The sequence below is a fragment of the Rhipicephalus microplus genome, chromosome 10 (assembly GCF_043290135.1).
Source record: "Rhipicephalus microplus isolate Deutch F79 chromosome 10, USDA_Rmic, whole genome shotgun sequence".
Taxonomy (NCBI): domain Eukaryota; kingdom Metazoa; phylum Arthropoda; class Arachnida; order Ixodida; family Ixodidae; genus Rhipicephalus; species Rhipicephalus microplus.
Window position 1 is genome coordinate 90,981,879 of NC_134709.1, and position 21,279 is coordinate 91,003,157.

The 21,279-nt window shown below is 43.0% G+C and overlaps 1 protein-coding gene across 1 annotated transcript in view; it reads right to left on the reverse strand.

Annotated features, from left to right (window-relative positions):
- LOC119181162 (multiple PDZ domain protein) overlaps positions 1 to 21,279 on the reverse strand; it is a 354,670-nt gene that overhangs the window by 330,449 nt on the left and 2,942 nt on the right. The window contains exons 2-3 of the mRNA XM_037432350.2: positions 16,596 to 16,634; positions 7,354 to 7,499 (exon numbers count right to left, since the gene is read on the reverse strand). Coding sequence (XP_037288247.2) covers positions 7,354 to 7,499; positions 16,596 to 16,617 — 168 coding nt within the window. The 5' untranslated portion in view covers positions 16,618 to 16,634. The remainder of the gene's footprint in view (positions 1 to 7,353; positions 7,500 to 16,595; positions 16,635 to 21,279) is intronic.

Genomic DNA, 21,279 nt, shown 5'->3' on the forward strand with positions numbered 1-21,279 from the left:
TTGGGATTTCTTATCACGTGATGAAGCTATCATCGATTGTTCACGTGTGGAAGTGTCCTTTGTGCCAACATGTGAATTTCCATCACCCAACCGTTCTCCTCTGCTCTGCAAACTCATCGCTGACTACGACATCACCTTGCCTCCCGAAGCTTCAGTCCCTATTAGCCTTTCTTGTGCGGCACAAACTGATGCCACGGTCATATTTACTCCGTCTCCAGTTTTTACTGAACGCAACGGCATTGTTCTCCTATTTGCCGTTCTTACCATTCCGTCTGGTTCAACCGTAATGCTGGTTACCAACCACTGCAACTACCCCATTGGCTTACTTAGTGGTAAAACCTTACAATATGTGCAACCTGTCGACCATATCGATGATATTATTCTTCCCGGCAAAACGCCATGTCACACAGCCCCAATCACTCATCTGTCTCAGCCATCAAGTTCGTCAGCCTTCGACAATGCCATTGACGCAGACCTTCCCCTCTCGCATCGCCGCCAACTTGTTGCTCTCCTTAACAAGTTTTGCTCTTCTTTCGACTTTCAAGAACCTGCTTTGGGCCGCACCACGACTATCACTCATACTATTGCCACCGGCTCACACTTGTCTCTGCAACAGCGTCCTTATCGCGTTTCCGTCGAAGAGCGCCGCGTCATTACGGAGCAAATAGATGACATGTTAAAATGTAGAGTCATAGAGCCTTCTCAAAGCCCGTGGTCATCACCTGTGGTTCTGGTAAAGAAAAAAGATGGCACCGTTTGATTTTGCGTGTACTATCACCGCTTAAACAAGATTAGGAAGAAAGATGCCTACCCGCTACCACGAATAGATGTTGCTCTTGACTGTTTACAAGGTGCCGAGTACTTTACATTCTGGGATCTGCATTCTGGGTATTGGCAGGTGCCAATGGCTGAATCTGATTGCCCTAAAACAGCCTTTGTAACGCTGGCCTATATGAGTTCAAAGTCATGCCATTCGGGCTCTGCAACGCACCTGCGACATTTGAGCGCATGATCAATTCCATCTTGCATGCCCACATCTGCTGTCCCTTTCACGAGAGCGTTACGCCAGCAAGCAGCCCACTTTTCCATGCTATACAACATTCTGTACCGCCGCGACTACATGCCTGGTGGTCGGAAGTGGCTTCTTGCTGTCGCTACTCATATGCGTTCTGACATCTGCATGAATTTCCATGCAGATCCCCAAAGTGCTCACGCATGTGTCCTGAAACCTACAAAAGGCTGTGCCAACGACATTACTGGTGAGGAATGTATCGCTTTGTGCAGAAAAACGTTCAGTCTTGCACCACTTGTCAACAGAATAAAACACCTCCACGGCACCTTACTGGCATGTTACATGCACACCCATGCCCAGCTCGCCCATCCGACCGCATGGGTATCGACCTCTATGGCCCCCTCCCATATAGTGACTCTAGAAGCTGGCCGATTATTGTTGGCGTTCATGATCTGACACGCTACGCTGAGACTGCAGCTCTACCGGCAGTGACCGCCCACGAAGTTGCACACTTCATTCTCTGCAGCTTCATTCTACGCCATGGTGCTCCACGGGAATTACTTAGTGATAGGGGTCGAGTGTTCCTGTTGGAGGTCATCCAAGCTATCCTCGCTGAATGCAACATCATCCGCCAGAAATCTACCTCAAACCATCCACAGATCAATGGTCTCACTGAGCGGTTCAACCACACACTTGGCGACATGCTGAGGATGTACACCTCCTCCGACCACACTAACTGGGACGATGTATTACCTTTTGTTGCCTTCGCTTATAACACCGCGATGCAAGCGACCACTGCTTTTTCCCCGTTCTTTCTGTTGTACGGTCGCGAACCTTCCCACCCACTGGACACTATACTCCCATACCGCACTGATGCATCTGAGTGCTCTCCGGTTTCTGAAGTCGCCAGATACACTGAAGACTGCTGTCAGTTGGCTCGGTCTCTGACAAGTGAGGCTCAAGGTCTACAAAAGATTCGACATGACGACGTTCATCACATAGCTCCTACGTTTTGTGCTGGCTCCCTTGAGTGGCTTTAGGTGCCCCCGCACGTTCCTGGCTTTTCTTCTAAACTTCTGGCCCGGTACCATAGTCCGTACCATGTCAATGAAGCGACATCACCGGTGGATTACATCATCGAGCCCCTAACACAATCGCCAGATTTGCGCTGTCGAGGACACGAGATTGTACACGACGACCGTCTAAAGCCCTACTACGATCCCCTCATTGTGCCTACTCTCCGAGTCTCCAAGATGGCTACTCTTCACCCCGGGAAGGGGGGGGGGGGGGGGTATTGTAGTGGAGCATATGCACCTTAGAAAGAGAACGAAAAGCTCTGATTGCGCGAGAAGCTGTGCCGCCTTTGTCAGATTTGCCATACGGCCATTTTCCGTTGCGACCTCGTTGCGACTTCTCTGGTTGAATAAACATCATAACATTATGATCATTCAGCCTTCACTAAAATTGGGCATTTTTTCTAGTGCCGTGAAATCCGAATTGTTGATCGTTTACTGCATAACTCCTGCTATAAGCTATTGCTTCCGATTAATAGATCATGTTGCAGAAAATCTGGTTGCTAAACATAATACTGCCTCTGACGTTAATGCTCGAGTCAAAATATATCGATGTGGCACAAACTTTTGATGCTGGAATGAAAAGTATGTGTGTTATTTAGCCCTAAGTTTTCGTGTTTCGATTTCGCGTCTATCCAGGTTTCCTAGAACACAGAGTAACAGATGCACACGTGGTATAGTGTGTGGTGCAACCACAAACCTAACAACTAGGATCGTTTCGCATTCGTTTACTCTAAAATGCAGTCTCATACATAGCTAGTAGCTTGCAATGGAATTGCCATAGCTTTATGAAAGAAAGCACGTCTACCTGGGTTCCCTGCACACACGCAGCTGATGCTATCGCTGCAGTTACATGCCTACAAGTGCACATAAGCGTCCGCTTGTTTACATCATGGCTGACAGTGTGGTCGCCAGACGCCACTGAGATGGAGAGTGAAGACAGTTTACAAAAGCCTTCCATTCTTTGGTCCTTGTTAGAATGATAGATGCCCTATAATAGCAACATTATTAGCATGCCTGCATGAATCTGGGTCAAATTTAGAATGCCGAATGCCACCTTTTAAGTAGTCGCTGGGGTAGATAGAGAGTATACATTCGGTTCGACTGCGACAGGGAATGTGCTCCTTGAACTCATTCGGCAGCAGTCAATGGATTCTAATAAAATTATATACTGCTGTTTAGCAGCCACAAAATGTCATTAGATGAGAATGTAATTGTATTCAAATGACATTGAAATGTTCCGTGTGACAGGGGTATATAATTTACACACAAAGCCCCCCCACGCTACTCAAGCACCCTATGATGTCCTGGGAGAGTGAAACGTGATAGCTGGAAGTGACAGTATTTGGACTGAGGCTAACTCTTACTTTGTTTGTATACTTACGAGAATTCCCTGCTCAATAAGGTGCATATGATATTTCTCATCACACCAATTGCTCTGTCATTCGACATAATGAGAATAGTTCTAGAGAGTAAAATGGACAACTTGCGTCGCAGAACCCCTCCATAGCTTTCATTATTACAAAGTGGACAAGCGACCAGCACTACAGGCTCTGAGTAAGAGGCATATACAGCTACAGTACTTCAATTTTCCAATAGCGAATCTGTAAAGCATGGCATAATATCGGCTGTTCCCTGCAACAAAACTCGCTGTACCATTGCCTAGCAACAGCTGCACACCACCTGGCCTCGCTTAGTCTCACTACTGGGATGCCATGCCAAGTCATGCACGTGCCACAGAAACATCTGCGAAAGAGCCGCATCGAAGCTACCGGAATAACGAAGGAAAATCGTGCCAAGGTTAAATAAAAATTAGATTATCTCCCACAAAAAGGAAACCATGAGTAGCATGCAAAGCAGCGCATGGGTCGACTTAACGTTCCTTTCATCACAGGCACCTTAAGAGTGAAGCACACCATGAATTCACTGTAGTTTCTGTTACTCTTTCCGAACTCTTGTTGGAGCATGCCACCCGGTTTCATCGCCACGCCACACGGGAGCACGTGGGTTCATCGCGGGTCTGCAGAATCTTGTTCCTCGATGCCATCACATGATATCTGAGAGAGTGTAAGGAGGAGAGCTCACAGCCTAATACACAGCCACTTACACAGGCCCGAACGCGCTAGTGCGTGCCCGGATGTTCTGGCAGTACATGGGCCAGCTGTTGCGCATGTGCAGTTGGAGGGGTCACACACACCGGATAAGCTGATACATACTGGATAAGCTGCTTCACATCTAAAAAAGTTACCTAACAACTGTTTACTACATTATGCAGGGTGCCCCAGCTATTTTTAGCCAGCGTTTAAAAATATGCCGACACAAGCAATTGCGACGTGACTAAATGCATGATTTTGACTGTTGCCTGCAGTTAAGGGGAGATGCTACTCGAAGACACTTTTTTTTTAATATTCACCCTAGAGCAATGAAATTTGAGCTGTTTATGGAACTTTTTATGCTGATTTCAATAAGTTTTCTTGCAACTTACACACTTTTAGCTCTGCAACTTGATAAAGTGAAAACCTTCACCCTTTTGCCCCCCCTCTTTTCATCCCTAAACTTCTGTAAGTTTTTACCTATCATAGCTCATAATGCTTCAAATAAAGTGAAGAGTGCAAATCACTAATTAGGAAACACATACAAAATATGTAGTATGCGTAAAAAATAATACACATAAAAAGTCCATATTTCACCTACCCTAGTAAAAGTATACATACAATTTTTTTATTATACAATAAAACCTTGTAATTTAAACAAGATAATTGCACTTTTCATGCATTGGGAAAAATTGGGGTAAAATTTCATGCAGATCCGAGCAGTAGAAGTGCCCGAAAAAGGAGGGGCACATTGGAAAAAATGGCAAAATTTCTGTTTTGAGAAAAACGAGTTTTAAAGTTAAAATTGAGTTTTTATTTATAAAAATATAATTAAATCAGATGAAATTTGCACACCAGAAAGGACAATGCTTCTTGTAGTGGCCACTGCGACTAAAATACGCCAGCACCATGAGTTTGTCCCTCGCCTTTTTCGAGCCGACTCCTCACAGACATTTCGCTCACAAACAGGGCCATGAAACGCTTGCCAAACTTCCGCTCCATTTGGCAGAGCCTTGTGCCAACTGCAAGCTAGGAAGAAGTTCGACAGGACTGCGAAATCCAAACTAAGTCTAGTGTCATGCCATTTTGCAGCCATGCTTGTGCCACATACCCTCGTACATAATGGCAATGTCGTCCCTGCTAAGTTCTCTCACTGCAAGCTCTTTCGACCTCGCAAGATTGGCGCTGACGTCATCCATTGCCGCACCACGAACTTTCCGCCTGACGGGTGTGACTGACTTTTGATGCATTGGCTTTTGCAAGCCAATAACTGCGGCAAATCGGACCAGCTACTCGTAGTCTATTCCTACAGAGCGCGCCGCACAATGGCTTTCACTTGCGAGCAATGCTTTTTTTCATTCATAACGGAGATAATTACATGAAAAAAGCATTCTTCAGCTGCGCTGCTCAACAAGACATGGACCCCGCAAATAGGTTTCACAGCACATACAGGCGCGCAGCGGCCAATGGCAGTCCCCGATTCGTACCATGTGATAAGCCAGTTGCGGCGCTCATAAAGCATGCAGAAGAGTGCTTCTTTTTATTATTTCTTGCACTGCATCATTGAGAGGAATTGTTGGTATTTGAAGAGTGAGGCTCGACTCTTGGACTAATGCGATCAACAATGGCGAGCAGCGGCGCATTATCGGCGGCAAGGTGCTCGAAGACTGCACACTTTCGACCTTTAATAGGCACTTTGTGCTCTTTAGATGCATTCCCAGTTAAGTCTTTAGATGTATAAAGCATTCCCAGTTAAGTCTCGACCTGTATTATTTTTTTCATAACAGTAGATGTACTAATCTTATCAAAACAGGCGAAAATAAAAAATCGGTAATATTGAAAAAAAAAAACTTGCGTATTTCGACCCGCATCTGCCCTTAATCAGACTACTTTTTTGTGTTCTAAAATATTGTTTATTAGATGATGTTTAATTAACTAACTTTTGAAGAAAGGAAGATGGATAAAAAATGCCAATGAAAAAGTTGTAGGTCGGTTTGCAATATGTCCGATTAGATAGTCTTGAACTTTATATCTGTTAATTATCAGTGTTTTTCTACTAACTACAAATGCCTGTGAAATACAAAAAATACCACGTGACAAACCAACTGGCGGGTCTACGTGCGCTGCGATTCTGGGGCTCCCTAACATTCCGCGTGTGAACGATACACTTTCCTCGCACCGGTTCGTGACAGCGATCAGCAGTCACAGTGGTTATCATTTTTATGGCAGATAGTGAAACACATTCATTCCGAAGCAACCACCATTGTTGTGGCCCTGTTGAGACAGCATAATCGGGCGAATGCTATGGTTGTTTGTACACTGAACGTTTGGGAGCACTAGAATCACCGTGCGCACTGGCACATGAGCAAGTTTGTCATGTGGTATTTTTTTTATTTTGTAACATCAGTAGTTAGCAGAAAAACACTAATATTTAACAGATATAAGGTTCGAAACTATGTAATCGGATGTTTTGCAAGCCAATCTACATGTTTCTCATTGAAATTTTTTATGAATTTTTATTCTTTCAAAAGTTGGTTAATTAAACAGATCTATGTAAACAATATTTTAGAACACAAAAGATAATCTGACTAACTCCAGGCAACGGTGAGCAACATGCATTTAGTGGCATCGTAATTACATGTGTGGGCATATTTTTAAGTCTGACTAAAAATAGCTGGGGCACCATGTATATGTCCTGAGTAGACCTACTGTGCATGTGCATGTCCTTGGGATCATTACAAAATAGCCCCCTTTGGTCAAGCTGAAGCATTTTGCAGCCATGGGTCATCCGAAAAAAAACCGTACTCCTGAAGAAGATGCTGGGTAGCACAAGGCTTGACATGCACTCTGAGCAATAACGAAATTAGCGGCGGTACTCTCATCCAATCCACATGAACAAGAAAGGAGCTGGCATGAAGCGAAAGAGACAAATCCAAAATCTACACTATGCGAGAATGAGTGGGAAGCTGGAAGATAGCATTGCTTAAACCAAGTCTGAAGCATAACTTTAGCCTAGTGGCTTAGTATTAGCGGATAAAGCCTTTCACTTAGATTAACCAGCCTTGCTGTTTCAAGTCTTGCGTGGCCAAGTGCAAGCTTGTTTTTTTTGTTTTTTTGCTTAAAGAAAAAGTACACAGTAAACACTAGAGTAAGGCCAAACATAAACACCACTCACCTGCAGTGCCAAGACGCGTCCCAACACTGGGTCCGCTGCCAACACTCCGAGTAAAGCATTGAGGTCTTCTTCGTGCTCAGCGGCTGCAGCCGGACTCAGAGATTCTCGGAAGCGTTCGAGGGCTTTCACCGCCTCAGCAACTGCCGCTGCATATCACACATGAACTCTTCGGTCACATCAACATGTGAACAAATGACCGCCAGAGCTAATTATAACTACCGTATAATCCCAAACAAGCATCCCTACCCGTGCAGGTGCACCCCTTCCTGGAGATTTGAAATATGCACCAATGACTGCACAAGTGCCTCCCCCCCCCCCTCCCGTCCCACCGTTTTCACTGCGTCATTGACACTTTTTATTAGTGCAACGAGGGTGAATAAAAACAGAGAAAGCATGCATATTCAACAGAACATTCCTTGAAAAGCACGGCTGTTCATTTGATATTTACAGTCGTTCTTTCTCTGCCATCTTGAATTTCTATCCGTGACCATGAAAGGGCCCCCCTCCAAGTCCTGTCAGATTATCCTTCAACGTAAAAGAGTCCGATTGCTCGTGATATTGCGGTAAATCACATCTGGCACAGAACTAGCTGCAGTATGTCCTGTACTCGCCACATTTGTTACACAGTACTATCGCTATCATCAACCGTAACATTAAACAACAAACACAGGACGACACAATGCAGTGCTATTTGCAAATAACTTAATTTTATTGCAAGAAAACAGGATAATTTCAAGGGCTTGTTTTTATTATTTTTAATGATATTTATGAGAACTAACAGATAATGATGCCAACAAAATTATAGGGGAATGTTAATTATGTATCGTGAAATGCCGAATAAGCACCCTCCCTTCTTCAAAAAATAATCCGACCAGATTAGGGTAGTTGGCACCAGCTCAGTCCCAAACCTGTCGTTGGCACTTATTTCAAATCTCCCGAAGAGGGGAGGGTGGTGCTTGCTTGTGAGGGGGGAATTCACTCGGCATTTTACGGTATGTACCATAGAAGAAAGCACAGCGGATCTCCTGTACTTTCTGTGCAATGGTCTCCTAGTTTTCACAATTATCATTTTATTGGACCACACTTTAAGAAAAAATGGACCTTCTTATGTGCAGGGAGCATAACGTGAAAAAACCCATGATGATGTTTGATGTTTTGTGGCGCAAGGGCCATTTCACGGCCAAAGAGCGCCAGTTCATCTTACTAAAAATATGGACAATGATTGTGATAAGTGGCTGTATAAGGGCCACAAAATTCCTCGCGGTAAGGCGGCTAAAAACATACAAGTAATAAAATCATGAGCATCCCGTGAAAGGTGTGTGTGATGTGAATAGATGACAAAAGTTGGTGTTAATAAAAGACGATGGTGGATATGTATGGCATTAGCACAAGTGCCTCACTCGTTCATACCCTTGCGTCCAAGGGCCGTGAGGCAAGTGCTTTCTTGTGTAGCCACCGCAGCAAAAACCTCTCTGGAGAGGTCGTGCTACGGAATGCCCGGGTATATGATATGAAAACTATGAATTTCTTTTAAAAACGCTAACAATGATTTATGACTAAAAAGCGGTTCCCTACCGCAAACATTGCAGGGTGTAAAAGGTATATGTTGTCGGTAGGGTAATGGAAAATGTTGTTTTCTTGGAGTTTCCAAGTGTTTGCACTGGATTAACATGTGAAGGACTGTTAATGCTTTACCACATCTGTCCCACAATGGTGGATCGTCACCAGACAAAAGATATGTGTGTGTTGCGTATGTGTGTCCTATCCTGAGTCTCGTTAGTATTAACTCTGTATGACGCGATTTTGATACGAGCAGCCAATGACCAAGGTGTGGCTTAATAACGTGTAGTTTGTTTTGTGTGTGTGTATCCCACTTGCTCTGCCAGTATACCCTGAGGTTTCGTTTGAGAGACGGCTTAAGATCAAGGGCCGGGATTGATATGGGTGTAGGGGCAGTGCTTTTGTGGACGTATGCAGCGAGCTAATCCGCCCTCAAGTTGCCTTGAATCTCACGGTGCCCTGGCACCCAGCACACTACAACATGTTGTTTGAGTGTGTAGAGTGTGCACAAAATGGAGTAAAGTGAGACAAGGACTGGGTTTTTGTGTTTTTTAAGAGTGTGCAGAGCCGTTGCCACACTGAGGGAGTCTGTATAAATTACTGCTTTTTGTATTTGTAATTGCTTGATGTGTTTAGCCGCCACAGGTATCGCATACGCTTCCGCTGTGAAGATACTTGTGCCTGGATGTAGAGGGCCAGCATCCGAAAAGGATGGGCCGACAGCAGCGTAGGACACAGAGGAGTTAGACTTGGAGGCATCTGTAAAGAACTCAGGACACGTGTATTTGTGTTGAAGTTCCAGGAAGTATGTTCGAATATGGGCAATAGGCGCATGTTTTGTAACTTCTCGAAAAGACATATCGCAGTCTATAGTCTGCCATTGCCACGGTGGCGGGTATGCTACAGGAGCGGCCCCGATGCAGCCATTGAAAAAGCTTCAGTGTGGCAATCGAAGGCCAGTGGAAGATGTCAGGTATGACCAAACCGGTCACTGGCCTGTTGCAAAAGAAGAACAACAGCGCTGCATGCTGGAAGGCTGCAAGGGCAAGCCAAGAATCAAGTGTGAAAAGTGCAATGTCCACCTCTGCCTCATAAATGGGAGAAACTGCTTCAAAGAATTTCATGTCCATCACTGAACATTACACGCGTTGCTAGAAACTATTTTACTGCACCAAAGTAGGTGTATAAAGTAGAAAATAAACCGTTACACTAACATTCACTTTTGCCTCGACTGCACTCATTGGGCCCTGATGTCCTCATTTGAGGACATGGTTCTAAACTTAAAGTAAAGCTAACCGCGCAAATTTTTAAATAAACACCACTGTTTTATGGTGTAAAGAAGCAGAATATCACACCCAAAAAATTGCAGGTGTGACGAAAAAATTCCAGGGCCGAAAGGGTTAAAAGATTTTTAAACCTGAACTGACAGCAAGCACACAGCAAGACCAGTGGTTCATGTGCAGTGACCACTACCCCGATCAAACCGCGCCGTCACTGAGAAGCAGTCAAGAATTTGAAATCTGTGTTGAATAATGTCAAGGATGGAACAATGACACAATGCAAACCAAGCCCTGTATTTGAAGTTGAAGTTTATTTTATTTCTTTCTGATACAGAAAGAGGAGTAAGAGCTAAAGGCCGTATTGCCTGACAGAGGCTCCGCTCCTACTCCAATGCGCATTCGGCATGCGTGTACATGTTTGCGAGCGATGCGAGTATGCAAACAATAGAGCAACAATAAAAATCAAAACATGCATGCACATAATTGTCACTGCAAATAAAGCATTACAGGTAGACATCATACATGAAAACTGTTCATGAAAACAAACATATCATATAGACACTTCAAGAATATATGCCTATACGCATTAAATTGTGACCTTTCAAATTGTAGCACAAACTGTATATGCGGTACACGTAGACAATTAGACAGATATATTTTATTGATAAGTTACCGTGGAATGTAACAGAAAGTTCTTTATAAATTTTTTAAAGTGGGGTGCATGAAAATCTATATGATGTTTAACAATGTTCAATAGCCGGGGTACTTGATACTCAAGGTCCTGACGCCCGTAGTTAGTTCGCATAAGTGGTGGCATTCTCGTTTGGTGGTGCAATTGATATCGAGGGGGAGAAACGGGCAGGCTTCTAACATGGAGCCTGCGCTTTTTTATGTGCAAAAGTAATCTATGATAGTAGATTTGATCTGCTCTGATTAACGAGTGTTTCTCAAAAAGATTGTGTGTGGGTAAATCTCGCGGTCTACCGTGATAGTTTTCGAAAGTTTGCATTGCCCTTTTTTGCAGTTTTATTAATTTGTTGTAAGTTTTTGCAGTCGTTGTTCCCCATATTAATGCACAATAGCTAAGTTTTGAGTGAAAGAGGGCATAGTACATTGCCTTCTTTAGTGTTAGTGGTATAAGACTACTAATTTTATACATAGAGCCTACTACTTTACTGAGGTCGCTGCTAAGTATATTGATATGATTGTCCCAAGAGAGGTTTTGAAACCATACCCCCAAAAACTTTTGCGTTGTTACCTGTTCTATGTGCTCTCCTTTAAATACAACAGTAATCTTGACAGGCATTGGCTTATTTATCGGTTTAAATATTATATACTTAGTTTTGCTGACATTTAATTGAAGTTTGTTTAACTTCAGCCAGTCAGATAATAAATCTGAATAATCATTAATTTCTTTTTCAATCTGTTGTAGGGATGAATTTGAAAAGAATAGATTAGTGTCATCCGCATACATGACTATGTTCGGTGTAGGTGAAATGCTTGGGAGGTCATTGATGTATATGTTAAATAATACCGGGCCAAGTATGGATCCCTGCGGTACGCCAGTCTGTACTCTAAGATATGGAGAGCTCACCTGATTAAGTGAAACATACTGAAAACGATCAGTTAAGTAGCTTCGCGTGAGATCTAACGTTGTACCGCGTATCCCATAGCTATGAAGTTTAGATAACAGTATTTCATGATTCACACTGTCGAATCCTTTACGGAGGTCAAGGAATAAACCGACCGTGTATAAACGATTTTCAATGTTTTGTAGTATTTGATGTTTTATTTTGAGGAGTGCATCCTCACATGAATTATTTTTCCGAAATTCATACTGAGATGTACTAATTATAGCATACTTATTTAAAAAACCTTCCAGTCGTGAATTAATAACAGCCTCAAAAAGTTTTGAGAAGAGAGGTAGTATTGAAACAGGTCGGAAATTGTTTACAGAATTGTCTGCACCCCCTTTTGTGAATTGGAGAGACACGGGCTATTTTAAGTTTGCTTGGAAAAATTCCGCATTCGAAGATTCTATAGATAATATAAGCTAGGACTGTAGATATGACATCCGATGCATATTTATTGGGAGATGCCAGTATACCGTCAAATCCTGCAGCTGCATTGCATTTAAAACTACTGATTACCTTTTCAACTTCACCTGCAGTCGTAGGAAATAATACAAAAGAATTTGGCACAGATTGTTTCGTTACAGCGAGTCTTACATACTCGGGATTTTCAAAGGAATTGCTGTTACAGCATTCAACAAAGTGAGTATTTAGGGCACTGGCAGCTTCACCGTCTGTAAGAGCACCATTTACCGAAGATATTCGTACGTTTTCACAAGTAGCATTCGCTCCAGACAACTTCTTAATTTCTTGCCAAATTTTTCTTGGATTCGTATATATATGCGAGAAAACCCTTTCGTAATATTTTTCCTTCGCTTTTCTTAGCTCTGAATTTACCTGGTTACGATAAATCTTAAATTCGGGTAATTGATTATTATTCCGTGTTTTAATGAATGTGTGGTACATTTGATTTTTTTCTTTTAATTTTTGTGAGAAGCGCAGCGTTAACCCATGGTTTCCTAATTTTTTTTAGGTCGTTTTGTAACACTATGTTGCGGAAAGGCTTTATCGTAACCAGCAATCATTTTATCGAAAAATGAATTGTATGCCTTATTTGGGTCACTTTCAAGCAGTTAGGATTCCCAGCTTATTTCGCTAATAAGTGAGCGAAATAGAGCTATCGTCGTTTAATCAATGAGACGATAGGAAAAGGTGCTACGCTTGAATTTTTTGGAGCAGGGCAGAAAACAGAAAATTGGAAATTGATCACTTATGTCGACGGACATGACACCAGGAGTCACAGTAGAAGCATGTACATTGGTGATACAAACATCCAACAGGGTGGCACTAGAAGCGGTCACTCGTGTTGGCAGGGTTATCATATTCAAGCATGCATAAGAGTACATCAACTGCTTATATTATCTAGTTGTTGCATTTTCGGCCATCATATCTATGTTCGTATCACCTAGTACGGCGAACATTTTGCCTGTTTCGCTGAGGTAAGATAGAAGCTTATCCATATAGAAAAAGAAATCCTTTTTGTTTCCGCAAGGTGGCCTGTAGAGTACTGAAAGTGTTACTGTTTTAAGACCAATAATGAGGCATTCAATGTTTTGATTATTCAGCGAGAAATCCGAAATTATCTCGAATTCAGATCAATTCGTATATAGACAGCCAAGCCGCCACCCCGAGCGTAGGTGCGGTTTAGTCCCTGATATCTGTAGTTATCGAGCCGGAAGGCATAATCCTTATCAGAAAGCCACGTTTCAGTAAAAAGAAGCACATCGAGATTGGTTTCGGTCAATTGAAGCAACTCTTCAACTTTACCTTGCTTATTTTTTAAACTTTGGGCGTTTAAATGAAGGACTGAAATATGTTTTTCAAGCGCAGCAGATATATTTCTAAAGGAAATGTAATCATGATAAAGGCATTTATCGATTGAAGCCATGACTATACTGAAAAAGTCAAAACATGCTTTGAGTGAATAAGATTAGGCAACCATCTTGCTGATGTCATCAATGCTAAAAATATGCAGAACAGGGGATGTTTCATTACGTCTGGCCATTACTTTCCCTCCAGTGGTCCACACGTATTTCCAACCAACCTCATTTTTCTTTGGTTTCGCCTTGCCTTGTCAAGTGCTCATTGATGAACACTGGACGATTTTCATCAAAACCAAGCATTCTGGTATCAATTTTTTTCTTTCGTGCTTTAGCAAGGAAACCGTTCCTCTTGATGCAGCGCACAAATCGAACAATTATGTTATGTTCATTATGCTTAGCTGTTGGCACTTTGTGGCACATATCAATGTCAGACTCTTGTACTTCTTCTGCAACTAGTTCGCCAATCTTTTTAATGATAGCTATCGGCTCTTCATCAACAGGAACACCCTTGATTTCCAAGTTATTGGAGCGTTGGTACGTTTCTAGCTCCTCAAGTTTTCGTGCCAACTTAGCATTTTGCACTTTAAGTTCCTTGTTTTCTGTTAAAACGGCATGGATCACTTCTCTCAAGGCTCCAAGGTCCTTGATTGATTGATTGATATGTGGGGTTTAACGTCCCAAAACCACTCTATGATTATGAGAGACGCCGTAGTGGAGGGCTCCGGAAATTTAGACCACCTGGGGTTCTTTAACGTGCACCCAAATCTGAGCACACGGGCCTACAACATTTCCGCCTCCATCGGAAGGCTCCAAGGTCCTTAATTTCCTGTTTGAGCTTTTTCAGTTCTGCTAGACTCTCTTTTATCTCCTTCAATTCATCAATTGTCTCAGCACGCAGTTCGTCCACAGCCTTTTTTTGACATAGCAATATACCACTAGCGTAAAAACAGAGAAGGTACAAATGCAGTTTGATGCAGTCCGGCAGCAGTGTATAGCGTGTAGGAAATCGAACGTGTATTTCTTACCTGCAAAAGCAAATAGCGTTAGTTGTGTGCTTAAGATACACTACTGCCGAACTGAAAGTCCAGTCGTAGATCCGTCACCCTTTAAACCCAGCAGTGTTGTCCTCCTGCCCTCTTGTGGTAGAGAAGGTGCACAGGAACCACGTGAGTGTTCGACGAGAGCGTTGCAAGGCCGAAACGAAGTGGTTCCGCAGTCTTGCAGCTGTCACCGTGTCCTGTTCCACGTGCGTGACAAATCCAGCGATGAAGCTTTCGTTAGCTGCAAAAGCAGATAGCGTTAGTTGTGTGCTTAAGATGCACTGCTGCTGAACTGCAAGTCCAGTCATCGATCCGTCGCTTTTTAAAGCCAGCAGTGTTGTCCTCCTGCCCTCTTGTGGTAGAGAAGGTGCACAGGAACCACGTGAGTGTTCGACGAGAGCGTTGCAAGGCCGAAACGAAGTGGTTCCGCAGTCTTGCCGCTATCACCGTGTCTTGTTCCACGTGCGTGACAAATCCAGCGATGAAGCGATCGTCAGCTGCAAAAGCACATAGTGTTAGTTGTGTGCTTAAGATGCACTGCTGCCGAACTGCCAGATTTAAAAGGCTGTTTAGAGCTCTTGGGCTTTGCGTTACTAAGACGTCATCATCAACCTATTCTTCCCAAGCATCAGTTAATGCACTGTACGTTACCACCGTTATGTGCAACGAGCTGCCAAGACGGTTTCTTTCCTTTACTTATGAGATCTACATACCTAACTTTAGTAATGCAGATGTCTCATGAATATGCATCTTTACAGCCGTCCATTGTTTGCTTTCCTGGTAGATAGGTACATCTTTCTTGGAAAAGTTCGCTGAAGCTTAACATGCACATTAGAAGTGAGCAAAAAATTAGAACTGCGAGAGATTGCAGCCAGACATTATCCCCACTTTTGTATCACAAGCAAAATGACATGCTGCGGCCAGTTGCGAAAGAAAACCTATGACGCCAACAATGAGTGAAAACTCGTGCTCTGTACCTCCACAACCCACAAAGCTTTCTTTCCCCTAGCAAGATCGAAATTGCCATTTCTCCACCCTACTGCGACAATCTGATGACCTGACCATCACTGGAGTGGCACTTGGCATTTCTCGAATGAAAATCAGCATGTGCAGCACTACCACGTGCAATAAGTTTTCCACGCCTGGTGGTGAAGAAAGGGCGTACGTAACTGTTTATGTAGCTTTATAATCGAGCAAAGACAGTGAAAAAACCTCAAAAATCACTTTAGTATATGCATACAATGAACATTCAAAAGCACACGGCCTTCTAGCTTTCCGGTACAGAAAGGTGTCTTGAAGGGACAGTTGGTACATGATAATAAGAGGGAAAAGGCACTAAAATAGGATAAGGAAAGAAGTGTTGTGTGGTCATTCTTTCTTTGTCGCATTTTTGCACTGTTTCCTCGTCAGTTTCCAGCCCACACTTATGACAGGGCCTACCATCACATTCATGAAATACATCCCCACATGGAAAGGCACATCAGTTCGCCAGGTTAAGCCATGCAACACGGCAAACACAGCTCCCTCAAACACGAAGTGTTAACATTGTCCCAATACATACAGAAAAATGTTATTGCAAATTATCGACAACACCAAGGTAGGCAGTACAGCCTGAACCACACCTGCCTGGAGTTGTCAAGCACATGGCTGTATACACTGTCTAGGGTCCCCATTAGCTACATTGTTCCGTTCGTGCCTGAATCATAGCACGATGACTTAGCATAAAACCTATGAGCTATGTTTGGCATCATTCGGTGGCAGCCCCAGCACAGTTTTGCGAACAGCAGCAGCTGAAGCAACCGAGTGGCTTTCTGAGAGAAGTGTGATTCAGACTGTGTGCAAGACGCCCGTGGCGAGTGAGCCGACTAGTTTACTTATGATTCAGCAAGTGAATACACGAGATCTCACCTGTTGCTTCCTTGGTGATCATGCTGAGGTGCCTTCTCTCTACAATGCAGAATACAGAAACGTGTGAGTAAATGCCCCAACAACATTAAAGTAAGTGACAACTACTGTTTTGAGATGGCTTTTTCATTTTGTGCAACCAAAAGATTACCAGTCAGACTGTCTAATCGCTGAACATCAACGAAAAAAACACAGTGGAACTTTAAGATTCACATGCTCACATATTCATACGTGCAAGACTAACTTAACCACCAGTGGCGGATTACCCTGATAGTAACTACAGACTGACAAGCAAGTGATGCCCTGTCAATCCATGCTGTTTTGTGATTGTTCGTGCTAGCACTCTGCAGTGCACCACTCATTCTTGCACGCGACGTGCATATGAAATGCTGTAATGCGGGTTTCCCTTTCCATGGCTGAGAAAAGGCAGACTGCTCCTCAGAGTCAACCACTTTTGCCTTGCAATAGGCATAGAATTGAGGGGGAATGCCTGATAGTTTACAGACTATAATTTTAAGCACTAATTGTGGCATGCCTACACAACAGCAGACTAGAGACATCGATCCGAATGACTCCTTCAGGCAGCGACAAAGCTCGTTTACCTGACAGCATGATGTGCTGGTTTTCACAACTCAGAAACACAACTGTAAATTACCAATTCCATTCAAATCAGCAAAAAAGAATATTCAATTTATTCCTACATTTCACACTCTGATCGCTAGAGGCCAGATTAAAAAAAAAGCACTAAAATCTAGTTTTAGGCACCAAAAATAGGAAGGCAAAACACAGTTTTAAGCTCTCTAAAATGTAAATAAAGGCACATTAAACTTTTACAGAACTTCAAATTCTCAAAGAGAGATGTGCAGGACTTGTGTATACAACAGGAAAGCAAAAAAAAATTTATATATTTCATCATGGCAGAAAGGCGCTAATGGTTCAACATAGCCTTGCAAAAGTGACTTTTTCCTGCACGGTTCGCAGGACATGATTTTTCCTTTTATTGGCAAGCATGGTGAGCTAAGTCTCCGCCGTAAAAAGAACACTCTCCTGGGCCTCTTTCTTTTCGGCATGGCTGAGAAGGGCAGCACAGGAGCGAATAGTCAGATCGCTAGATATCCAGAATTTTTTAGGCTCATACTGGCTAGGGTCAACTTCCCATCTGTCTGTGAACACCTTAAAGGGTCCTTCACCAGGTTTCAGAATTTTTAGCTTGCAAGCGTAAGGCGTGAACAGGGTGCTCACGATCACACCTGCCAAGACTTCCGGTATCGCACGCCCCGGAAAGAAGTGAAATTTTGATTGATTGATATGTGGAGTTTAACGTCCTAAAACCACCATATGATTATGAGAGACGTCGTCGTGGAGGGCTCCAAAAAATTTTGACCACCTGTGGTTCTTTAATGCGCATCTAATTCTGAGCACACGGCCTACAACATTTTCGCCTCCATCAAAAATGCAGCCGCCTCAGCCGGGATTCGATCCCGCGATCTGCGAGTCAGCAGCCGAGTACCTTAGCCACTAGACCACCGCGGCGGGGCAAAGAGGTGAAATGTCAGACTGAACGCCGCTTCCCCTTCATCTAACAGGCGCACGCCCAAACATGGAGGAGGTAACGTACAAGGAGTGGTCCTGCGCACGTCCCAATAGTATGTGGCATCACGAGAATTATTCGAGATGACATGTGTAATTTGTGCGATCTGTTGGCAAATATATTAACGAACGTTGATAGAAATATTGAAACACTCAAGCAGAATCTGCATGCATTTTTAGTATTATCATTTTTTGCTTAAAATCGAGCTAGACGCGAGAGTAAGCTGCCTCTATTTCGCTTACATTCGTGTTTTTGCCATTCTCACGTCGTGCCGCTGCCAGCCCTGATAACACTTGGCGTATTTTTGGTGCATAATTTCTTACAACAGCTCCAGTGGTGCTATGTATTGTGGTAAGGATAGGTGATTCATGCTGGCCTCTCCAAACATGTGGATCGATCCCACAGAGACAGGCAAAACACTACAGACAACTGACAAGGCTTTCGTGGCGCAACAAAGCTAGCGGGAGTGACCTGGCTTGAGCATGTCAAGGGCATTTACCCTTGCGCTTGCATGACGTGTCGAGGCGCTTGCGTCGTGTGACCTTCCAACTCCTAGTTGCTCCTATACCAAAGAGGGCAGGGAAAGAATTTGGCTTGCGAAGTATACACGGGGCGAGTGCCAAATGTTTTAAGCTCACCTACTCGCATTATGCTTTCGCGCCTCATAATGAAAAAATTAAAGAATGCTTATGGTACAAAGCTCTTCATTAAATGTGCCACAACTTCCAGTGTCCAATAAATTTGATATGTGACCTGGTGAAGCACCCTCAAAGAAGTAAAATTACAAGTAAAACAAAAGCCATGTGTGCATCTGATTTTATTTTATTTTTTTTTAAACCACTGTTCTACTTTTTCTACACTCCCCTGATGGTTTGACATTCAATCTTCACCTTCCTGCGCCTGCACAGAGGCACCTCCTGTTCCTTGCCCCCCCCCCCCCTCCCACGTCTTCAGTCAGGAGCTTTATTCCTTGGGAACACTGGCATGTAAAACTGGCTGGCTTTAAAAGCTGCCTGCCACGTCTTCGGCCATGGACGCCATTCTCCTGTTCTTTCTCTCTCCTTTTCCAACCTTTATTTCCTTCTCTTTAAGCCCCCATATACACCTAGGTGTTCTCTCATTCAGGGTAGCAGAAATAGCGTTTTTTCGAGAAGTACTTCGGGTTTGGCTAGCTGGTTCATAGTGCACATTATGAAAGGGCAGCGCAACGACACGAGAAAGGAAAGGCAGAGAAAAATCGTGCTCTTTGTCTCTCCATCTTTTTTTGTTCACGTCGTCGTGCTCCCTTTCAAAATGAGCGTTTCTTTTCTTTTTCTCCTCTCACTCGTGCAACCACTTGCGCCATGTCAGCGCAATGGTGTAAAGCGGCCAACACGACCCATTTCATGGCTGCTGGTGGTTGTTTACGTAAGTTTGTTGGGCTAGAGAACTAGGTTACGCCGCATAGAATTCCGAAAAGTCAATTTTGCCCGCTAAAATGAATGACATTCCCAAATTGTACTCGAAAGAAAAATTTGAGGTTATATAGTGCTCATATTTATTTTATTTCAGAAGTACTACCAGCCTCACACATGAGGCCTTAGACAGTGGTGGGTGATACAAAAAAGGAAACAAATATGAATATACAACAGGAAAGGAAACACGTCACATAGAGCTACACCACGTAGTGCATCAAAGTAAAACGCCAGTACTTACACAATTGTAGTGGTTTACTCGTACACGTACAAAAAAAACTATGATGACAAACATCTGCTCATACAGAACTAAAAAACAAACATCATATAACGGTTCAAAAATTGGTAACATTTCAAAAATACAACGCATTGATATGAAAAAAGTGATAGAAAGTGGAACATAAATGGAAGCCTGTTCAGGATGCGCGGTGGAATAATAGAGGGCGAAGCGCAAAGAAAGATCAAAGTCAAGTGGGTTGCTGGTGTTTAAGTTTTTCCATGAACTACTGAACGGTTTCGCAGTTCACCAGATCGGCAGAAAGTGCATTCCAATTAGTGACATTGCACGGAAAAAATGAGTTTTTAAAGGCTTTTGTTTGATAGGAATATTCCTTCAGTTCTTTTTGGATGCTTGGAACGAGTTGATCGGCGGTGAACCGTTTTTATGTACGCGTGCTTGTCTATGCGTAACTTGTCGTGGTAAAGTAGAAACATGTACTTTATTCGATCGCGTTGCCGTCTTGCCTGCAATGTATCCAGGTCAGCTTTTTTTAACAGTTCACTGGGTGACGTAAGAGCACTGTAGCGATTATATACAAATCGGATTGATTTTCTTTGAATCATTTCAAGTGTTTTAATATTTACTTGGCTATGAGGGTTCCAAACCACAAATGAGTACTCGAGGATCGGACGGATAAAAGTTTTATACGCAATTAATTTTAATTTTGGGGTAGATTTGCGCAAAGAACGTCTTAGAAATGCTAGTTTCTTTTCTTTTCAATGTAGCTTTCTTTTCAATGTAGGCAACATGCTCATTCCACTTAAAATCTGCACTTAATAGAACCCCCCAATATTTATAAGTTTTAACAAACTATAGTTTTTGACCAATGATGGAATACGAGTGTTTCAAAGAAAGCCGCTTGCGCGTAACGGTCATAGCTACCGTTTTCTTTTCATTAATCTTCATTTACCACACTGCACACCAAGAAGATGTTTTTGTTGATGCTGCGTTTAAAAGAACCTGGTCGTCTGCACTACGTATTTCTTGATAAGGAATGCATTCGTCTGCAAATAACTTGATAGTAACCGGGATATCATTGGCAATGTTGTCTATAAAAATTTAAAAAAGAAGTGGCCCAAGCACAGAGCCCTGAGGGATTCCCGATTTTGCCGGTCGTGAATCAGACTGGACGTTATCTATAGAAACTGATTTCGATAAGAAAGGTAGGCCTCAATCCATGAAGTTAATGTACTGTTTTTTAGTATAGGTTTAAGTTTCGCGAGAAGTTTTGGATGCGGCACACGATCAAATGCTTTTTCGAAGTCTAGGAAAATCATGTCAATCTGGCCTTGCCTATCTAGAACAGCTGCAATGTCATGAACGGTTTCGAACAGTTGTGGGACGGTTGAGAATCCTTTTCGA